This window comes from Erpetoichthys calabaricus, chromosome 17 (assembly GCF_900747795.2).
Source record: "Erpetoichthys calabaricus chromosome 17, fErpCal1.3, whole genome shotgun sequence".
In the NCBI taxonomy this organism is placed as follows: Eukaryota; Metazoa; Chordata; class Cladistia; order Polypteriformes; family Polypteridae; genus Erpetoichthys; species Erpetoichthys calabaricus.
The window spans coordinates 2,978,222-2,987,583 of record NC_041410.2 but is presented as its reverse complement, the minus strand read 5'-3'; the positions used below and the strand labels follow the sequence as shown (position 1 = coordinate 2,987,583).

The following is a 9,362-nucleotide window of genomic DNA, read 5'->3' as shown; positions in this document are numbered from 1 at the left end:
GTGCCCTGTGGGAATCCGGGGCAATGCTACACTGCAGGAAAGCTGCCATCTAATGTCTTGGGGGAAGTAGTGTCCCAAAGAGGTTGCCATTCCCCCATCCCGGCCAGGTTGAGCAATGCATAAGATGAACTCCGTAGTAAAAAAAATCTAAAAAGAAATATTTAACCACTGATACTCACAAGCTAAAAAGCAAGTGAATCAAAGTGCATTTTTAGCAAAAACTTAAAACTATGAAGTGTGGGAGCTGACCTTATTACGAGGGGCAGACCGTTCCACAATTTAGGACCGGCCACTGCACAGGCCTGATCGCCCCTCAGCTTCAACCGCAATAGCTGATCTGAAGACCTCCGCTGCCTGGCTCACAGATATGGGACAATAAGATCAGCCAAATACGGTGGAGCCAACCCATGAAGGGCTTTAAAAACAAACACTAAAGTCTTAAAAATTCATCCTGTAACTAACAAAGAGAGGCCATCCGTTTTGTTTTTTGGCTGGTTAAAATGCTAGCAGCTGTATTCTGCACCATTTGCAGGCGAGACCGTGTCGTATGGGATACCCCGACATACTGGGCATTACAGTAATCCAAACGAGGCCTAACAAAAGCATGAAGGAGCTTTTGTAAGTCACTGATAGACAGCTTGGCTTTATTGATCACCCCGAGGTAGAAAAAAGCGACTCTTTACCACAACATTGACCTGTTTGTCAAATTTCAAGTTTGAATCCAAGATCACCTCGAGATTTATAGCACAAGGACAAGTGGACCCAACGTGCTAGCAATGTTTCAGGTAACAGTAGGCTGACCTACCATGAAATGAGTCAAAAACTCATTCTGTTTGGAAGTTAAGTGCCATCCAGTGTTTTAGATCATCTAAGCAGCTGAAACGCTTTGCCACGGGGCTCCATTTCAGTAAATTTGGGTGTCATCAGCGTAACAATGATAGGGGATGTTGTACTTGTTTAGTATTGCCTAATGTTGTTTTTATTTTTTATAAACTTTTCTTCCTTCATCTCGTAAAGGACTTTGAGCTCCACCATTTGTATGAAAACGTGCGACAGAAGTAACTGCCGTTACTGTTCTACTATGTGTAGGAACGTAAGATGGTCAAACTGCTTGGAGTGATGGCAGCCGTCCTGTTCCAGTTCACGCTGGTGAAGCGAGAGCGGACTCTGAACACAGAACTCTGGCTTTGCTGGTCAATCTCCATACCCAGTCCTCCCCTAATGGTTGACAGAACGAGACCACAGGCCTCTTCACAGAGATAGGTGCAGTGTTTGCTGGGACCCTCAGAGTGGATGTCGTTGCTCTTCCGGCTTCTGAGCAAGTGGTTTGGGTGTGTTGTAAGGATGCCCCCCTGCAAACACACAAGAAGAGTTATTCTGGGCATGTCGTACTGGGTGGAGACCCTGCAGCAGTCCCAGGACATGCCAGAGGGAATGCTTGGGAATCCCCCAAGAAGAGCTGGAAACTGGGGACAGGAACATCTGGGCGGGCCTGCTGACGTCACGACACTCGGCAGGAAAAGTGGGTTAAGAAAATGAAATGAGAGATGAATGTGAGGCCAGACCAGGGGGGAGCTGACAAAACAACACAAAATGTTCACTGAACTATTGAGAAGACCCCACAAGAAGGAGAATAACCGTCAACCCCTGGGTTTATAAGAAAAAAAGGGGGTGAGGAGGGATCTTTTATAGATCAAAGATATATTTATCAAGAATAGGCAACTACTGAAAAATGATCCAAAGAGGCAAAAAAGGCAATTCACAGCAAACACAGTCCGTGGGCAGAATCCAAGAATTTCACAAAACCCCCGTAAATCCGAACAGAAAGCAGTGCTTACAGAGACTCCGCAATGAGCCAAGTGATCTCCGACTCCTGAGCCTTCTTACACAGCCAGTGGGCGGGCCCAGAAGTGGGCGTGTATGGATGGCCCCACCTCCTGGGGCTCCACCCACAGACAACAAGGAGCATACGTACGGCTAACGAGACCGCGCACTTGACTGGGGGGGCCACAGAGTTTTCATTCTGATGTTTACTTTTGAAATCCCCATTCACTTTTATTGTTATCCATTACTTTGTCCACCATTTTGTCTTCTTATGACTTGCTGCCATTTTGGCTTCTGTCATCAAGGAATTCTGAATTTTTCTGTAAATTTAATTTGGCACAAATAGTTGTGCTCTTTGCTATTCATCGCATTTTCAGAGCCGCACCTGGTGTTATGTATCCTAAAGTGGGGAAAAATGTCAGGATACCAAATTTATGGTGTAAAAATAAAATTAAAACCCCAAGGGTCGCTCCAGAGATCAGGTGAAGAAAAGAAGGCTAAAGGGCGATGGCTGAATGTTGTACATGTGGATGGTGGTGACATTGTCATTCCTCACACTTCTTTTTGTATCTTCCATCTCTCAGCTATGATCGAAGGAGGCAGCATTGCAGTCAGTCCTCAAACCCCAGCAGCAGGCAAACCCGTCATGTTGACATACGCCACCACCCAAGGGGACGGCGTGGCCACCTGGAAACTCAACGGAGTCCCCCTGACCAACGACTCCAACCACGTCATCTCTGGCCACTCCCTGACCATTAACAGTGCCAGCCAGAAGGACAACGGGACCTACACCTGCCTGCTGCAGAACCCCTTCAGCAGTCAAGCCTTTAACACGACTGTAACCGTAGCATGTGAGTAACCGGGGGGCCGCAGCCGCCGATGTCATGGGACACGTCTCGATGTCTATCTTCTCTGAAGGTGTTCTGATTGTTTCATTTGATTAAATGGGCCTGCTGCAGTATCCGACTTCGCATTGCACACACTACTTTGAACAACTGATCTTCCCTGTCTTCCCGATTTCTTCGATTATTTCAAGTGTTCGATGTTGAAGATGCTGTGATCCGGCTTTCTTTTTAATGTTTTACAGTTGCTGTTTTTTTTCTAAAAATAGCTGAAACTCCCTTTGTGTGTTTTTAGAGGTCCAGGAATCAGGTTATCTCATTTGTTTTTGAATTAAATGCATTTTTGACTCGGTTAAAAAAAATTATGCTGCATTCACGTGCCATTGGTCAGATGGTGAATACGAGTTTCTGAGTTTGTGAACATTCTATGAACTCAAAGCTCAAAGTCGGGGAAATTTGGAGAGAAAAAAAAGCTACCCTAATTCAGAGAGTCAATTTTTGTATACCAGAAATGCAGCGATACAAAGATTTAGACACACATGTATAGTTTATTTCCACAAAAAATTATTGCTTATAATTTAACAAGCTGGGCTACTCGCCTAAGACAGGCTGAAAATGTAAGTACAGACCTTAGTGCTAACGTTCACAGTGCACCATCTATTGGAATGTGCTTTGTAATTCCTGTAATTAAAAAGCACATTGCATTCTCCATTCCAACAGATGGTGCATCACAAACATTTGTAGTCATAAAATTCATTGCATTTTTCATCCAAACAGATGGCATATCACATAATTTTGTTGTAATAACATGCATTTCATTCTTCATTTCAACAGATGGCACAACACAAACATTTGTACTAATAAAATGCATTGCATTCTTCATTCCAACAGGTGGCACATCACAAACATTTCTAGTAATGCATTGCATTTTTCATTCCAACAGATGGCACATCACATACTTTTGTATTCATAAAATGCATTGCATTCTTCATTTCAACAGATGGCACAACACAAACATTTGTAGTAATGCATTGCATTCTTCATTTCAACAGATGGCGTATCACAAATGTTTGTAGTAATAAAATGCATTGCGTTCTTCATTCCAACAGATGGCACATCACAAACATTTGTAGTAATGCATTGCATTTTTCATTTCAACGGATGGCACATCACAAACATTTGTAGTAGTGAAATGTACTGCATTCGTAAATCCAACAGATGGCACTTCACTATGGGTGAAAGAGAAGATACAGGTAGCATCAGCCCCTCCTCTAGTCCTCTTGCCTCTTCAGAGCCCGCATGGTGGTCACCAGACTCACAAATGCATAACAATGTTTATCAATTAACAAAATCCTTTTAGTCCTTCATGTGCTGTCAAGTAAATCCATCCATTCATCACCAACCTGAGCCCCAAAGATTTGAGGCTTGAATGACACCATCTCAAAATCTCAATATTAAATAACTGAAATAAAACTACAAAGATTCTTAATTTATAGGCATCATGTTTCAGCCAGGATTCCTCCCATGGCTTGGGTTTGATTTCTTGTTTACTGTTCATTTTTGATTGTTTGGTCTCTATTAGTATTGTTATGCACTTCGTTTAGTTTATGTGTATTTATGAAGCCTTTGTTATGTGCTTTGTTGGTGGTCCCCCAAGAGATGGGACCACGTGCTCATCACCGCCAGGGACTGTCCTCCACCATATAAAGATGAGTGTTTCCCACAGTTCATGGTGGTTCATAATAATAATAATAATAATAATAATAATACATTTTATCTATATTGCATCTTTCTCATTCACCGGGAGTCTTTGAGTGTTTGTCGAGGTTTTGCTCCGCCTTGTGCTGTTTGTGTTTTTTGGATTTTTGACCATTTTGTTGTATGTTTTTTCTTTTTTTAAAATTATTTATTTATTTATTTTACTTTTTTTTTGGTTTTCTTGATTGCTTATGGACTTGCCTTTTTCTGGTGTTGTATGCCTTTGTGTTCTTTGGACCTTCACATTGTGAAGGTGCCTTTTTGTGATAATACACTTTTTATTTTTAATAAAGATCCTATGCTTGCCTTTGTTTCTAGCCAGTAAATCTCCCCCTAGTGGGCATTGTTGGAACTCTAAAGTGCTTTGAGCTCCATGTTCATAACAGTGGGTTTTTATCACTGGACTGCAGGCAGCGCCCTCTTTCTGTGCGATGTGAGCCCTGCAAAGGACTGGCGTGGGTGACTGAGGACTGGTGTGGTGCCACACTGAGCCAAACAGCTGATTTTTCATGAGAATAGAATCGGGATTACCAGTCCAATGACTCTGTTAAGGCCTGTAGGTGGCTGTAAGCTGCCACTCACTACTTTTCATTCATCTTTTCCATGCCCGGGTACTGCCAAAGAGTGTAATGACCCATCTTCTCTCTCTTTATTTATTTACAGATGGGCCCAACAACGTTGCAGTGCTGTCATCCACAGGCTCCAACTCTACACCCATCAGCTATGCCCTCGTGGGCAGCAATGTGAGTCTGCAATGCAATGCTGACAGTTACCCCCCGGCCACCATACTGTGGAGCGTCCCGAACTCGCCCAACAACCAACTGGTCAACACGAACCCTCTGAGTTTAACCAACATCCAGGCGAGCCAGGCTGGGAATTATACGTGTACTGCCTTTAACAGTGCCAGCAGCAGTGGTGCCACCAGCTCTTATACGCTGAACGTGTACCGTGAGTATCACACTGGAGATGAAAGGATTTAAAAAGATTATAAAGAAAGCGATCTGTGAATCAGGAACAGCAACAGAGGCAGCGTTTGTAAACCACTTCACACCTGCCGGCCGTTGTTTCAGCCACATCCTAGAATTCCTAAACACAAGAAATCCCAAACAGGGACTCAAAATGTCCACTAGAGAGGGAAATCCGTCAAACCCTGGCAATGAAGAATCTGTAAAAATAAAATAAGGCTCTGAAGCAACGAGGCCCAGCAGGGTTACCAGAAAGTCCAAAAAAAGCCACAAATCCATAAGACGAAGTCAGGAACTGAGCATCCGGTCGGCTTTCTTTCGGTTATTCCTGGTTCCTAGAGTTTTTGTTCGTATTCCTGACTTTGCCTTGGGGTTGTGTTTGGGTTTTGTTCACCTCAGATTGCCTTTGACACAAATCCTTTTTTTTTTCTTTGCTCTTTCCTGATTTTTATTAATAATTTTTCATTGATTCCTAGTTTGGATTGTCTTAACAAGCCAGGGTTTTACGTGTCCTCTCTCCCTTGTGTCATGATTTATAATTTTGTTTAAGTTATTATTCTTTTCCTGAAGTCTTTACAGATGTTAAGTGTATTCCCTCCAGTGATTTTTACCCTGAAGGGTCAGGGACACCGAGAGTGGAAGTCACAGTTTAGATCTCCATATGGAGACAAATCTGAAGGTCCAACAGTGGAGCTCAGGCCATGAGTGCAGTTTAGATCCTGGGCCACACTTTGTTCTTCTAATCCTAAAAGTGTTTGATTTCCTTCAATTTCTTTCTCTCTTTCTTTTTTTTTGTTCATGTTGTTATCACAGAGTATCCTGCTAGTAACATCAGCTGCTCCGTCTCCACACTGAATCTCATCAGTCTCCAGTTCCTCTGCTCGTGGCCTGGGGCCATCCCTGCAACCTCTCTGTCATTTCTGGGGTTGAATCCCCCTGTCACTGGCACTGGGTCCCTCACCACTGTGGTCGGCAGCTCCTCCGCACCAAACCTGAACGGCAAAACGGTGACGTGTGTGGGGGTCCACCCGCTCCTAGCGGAAAACTGCTCACTCCAGATCAGTAAGTACAAAGTGGGGACAGAAAAGGGGGCACAATCTGATTCTGCGACAAGTCAGCACCAACTCGCCTTAACTGAAGGGTGTTAAAAAAACTTACAGCTGTCAACGGGCAGGATGGGCAGCTCAAGTTCACCTCTGCCCACAGCCAGCAGCGTCTTTGAGGGGAGGCCTGACAACAGCCCTCATGTCCTAGGCTGACATCTTACAGGCGTCTCTTTCACTTCCTTCACCTCTTAAAATGTAGCATATTGACATTCATGGAAAGCGCTTTGAACCTTAGGAACTTCTCATCCTCATCTTCAAATGCCTCATGTTTTATTAAAAAGACCAACGTGAAACGTTACATGGTGGGAGTGCCACCTCCACGGTCAAATTGTACTCTGCATGTTGGACAGACTTTGTGTGATGTTTTATTGTGTCGTGCTAAATGTGTTCTTGGAGCAAACGAGCTATCTATCTGTTTTATAGTGCCTTTCACATCTGTCTATCAGTACTTGAATTATATAGTGCCTTTCATCTATCTATCTATCTATCTATCTATCTATCTATCTATCTATCTATCTATCTATCTATCTATCTATCTATCTATCTATCTATCTATCTATCTATCTATCTATCTATCTATCTATCTATCTATCTATCCTGCCTACTACACTACATTTCTGTCTGTCTGTCTGTCTCCTTTCATATCTTTATATTATTATATATATTATTATATCTATCACTCCTACTGTATGTCATGTTCTCTTGGTGTCTTGTCTCATATGTTATGTGCCTTTTAATTGTATTTACTTTCTTATATGTTTGGCTGTAACACCAAGCAAATTTCCAAGCGATGATCTTACCTGATATTAATGTTGAAGTTAATTTCAATTTTGCCTAATTGTAGCAAAGGTGGTCTTGACCCAGCAGCCTAAGAGTTTAAGATTTTTCTGCCCTCACCACAGTATGCCCCCCCCCCCCCTTAGTTGTTGCACAATCCTCCATGCCGCTTGTTCAAGTCCTTTGCCCCACCTGACTCCTCTGTTATCCTGTCTTCTGCTTTCCTAGGTGGTCCGCCTGCTTTCAGCCCCCTTCACAACGCCACATGGGACCCCACATCTGGCAACGTCTCCCTGATGCTCTTTTACCCCACCAACGTTCAGCCACCCGCCACTTTCCAGTGGTTTAAGAATGGAACTCAGCTGAAGTCGGGTGGCAATTACATAATAAGCAACAACAGCAGCATGCTGACCGTCCTCAACCTCAACACCTCCACTGACCTGGTCACGTATTCCTGTGTGGGCAGCAGTCCTGTGGGAAATCAGACAAACACCTTCCAGCTAACAGGTATTTACTAATTATTATTAGTATTATTATTATTAGTAGTATTATGATTATTGGTAGTATTATTATTATTAGTAGTAGTATTATGATTGTTCAAAACGTATTTGGGGATTGTCCCGTTGCCACCGCCTGTATCGTCCAGGGCCGTGACATCTTTTTTCCGGGCTGTGTGTATGTGTGTAGATGTTTTATGTTGTCCTCGCAATGTGACCTTTCTGTCATTTTCTGGCTGTGTTTTGGTTTCTCTGTCATGTCTGTAGGCCTTTCTGTAGCATCTGTGGGATGACACCAGTGCTGAGGGGACACTACAGTGGGCCCAGTGGTCCACTTGTCCATTCTCCATCAGTGGTGTGTTTCTCCAGTCACTTCTGCGTTTTCTTTGTCTGTGTATTTTGTACGTCGTGTGTGTTTGGTACGGCCGTGTCAGGAGAATCTGTCATTCTGTTTGTCACGACTGCTCTGTTATGGTGGCTGCTCTTTCCTGTCCCAGTCAAGTTTCTGTGTGCCATTTTCTGGTCCTCCTTACCTGGTCTGTATGTGCCCACTCATTTGTGTCACAGTGCCAGCTCATGACGTCTGCCATCAGATTGTGTGTGTGTGTGTCATGCCGTCTGTCTGATGTGACACCTTGGACTGTTTCTTGTGGCCATCATCTTTAAGCTTGGCACTGTTAAGAATCTAATCTCTGCAGTTTCTTGTGTTTACAACTTGATCCCATGTGGCCCAGCATAAGCTCTTCTGTGTCGCCACGTCTTGGACCCATGCAGGGTCTGAACTTGAAGACATTAGAGATGGCCGTTTGACGCCATCTTATCCACACCATGCTAGTCAAGTTCATGAAACTGTCTGACACACGGTGATTGCTCGGTCCAGGCTTGTGTGTTTGTGATGTCCTCCTGTGGCATGGAGGTCAAGTGGTGTGGACTTTGTGTCTTCAGGGCCTGATGTGCGTGCGTGTGTGTGTGTGTGTGTGTGTGTGTGTGTGTGTGCGCTCCTCTTAAATTCTAAATCTATGTGCCTCCTTCCTCCCTGAGTTGTTCTGTGGGTGCTTTGGGGTGCAGCTGTGTGGCCGGGTGTGGGAATGACAGGTCAGGATGCAGTGAGGAAATTTTGGGGTGCCAGCCAGGGTCGTCCCTTTTAATAAAACTGAAATAAACAAAAATGAACACTCAAAGGCGTGCCCTGCAGTGGGGATCTCAAAAATGAATAATGGCTTGTGGATGTCCCAGAGGATGGACGGGTGTCCTGGCCATGATGGAATAAAATCCCTTACCTGGCCGGGGTGCCGTAATAGAGGTATGCCACACTTATGGACATTGCCTTCCTTGGATGTCTTATAATGCCCGTCCTGATTGGGATGCCCATAGAGACAATGGATTGATAAGGACTGAAGGTGAGGAGCAGTGCGTTCCCCTCAATACTTAATGGCGACTTCCCTCACATATGGTCCCAGTTTGGACACCCGCAGGCCTGCATGGGATTTGGAGTCCAGGGGTGCAGCCCTGTAGGGGTCAATGAGGGACAATAGACGGTGCTGCTAAGGCAGGACCTCCCTGGCTTCCATATGACCCAGGAGTGCTTCCAAC

The 9,362-nt window shown here is 44.2% G+C and overlaps 1 protein-coding gene across 1 annotated transcript in view; it reads left to right on the top strand.

The window, feature by feature from the left end:
* Window positions 1-9,362, top strand: part of vsig10l (V-set and immunoglobulin domain containing 10 like) — a 33,667-nt gene that overhangs the window by 14,696 nt on the left and 9,609 nt on the right. Inside the window, exons 3-6 of the mRNA XM_051920515.1 lie at window positions 2,409-2,675; window positions 5,088-5,372; window positions 6,203-6,451; window positions 7,501-7,779. Coding sequence (XP_051776475.1) covers window positions 2,409-2,675; window positions 5,088-5,372; window positions 6,203-6,451; window positions 7,501-7,779 — 1,080 coding nt within the window. The remainder of the gene's footprint in view (window positions 1-2,408; window positions 2,676-5,087; window positions 5,373-6,202; window positions 6,452-7,500; window positions 7,780-9,362) is intronic.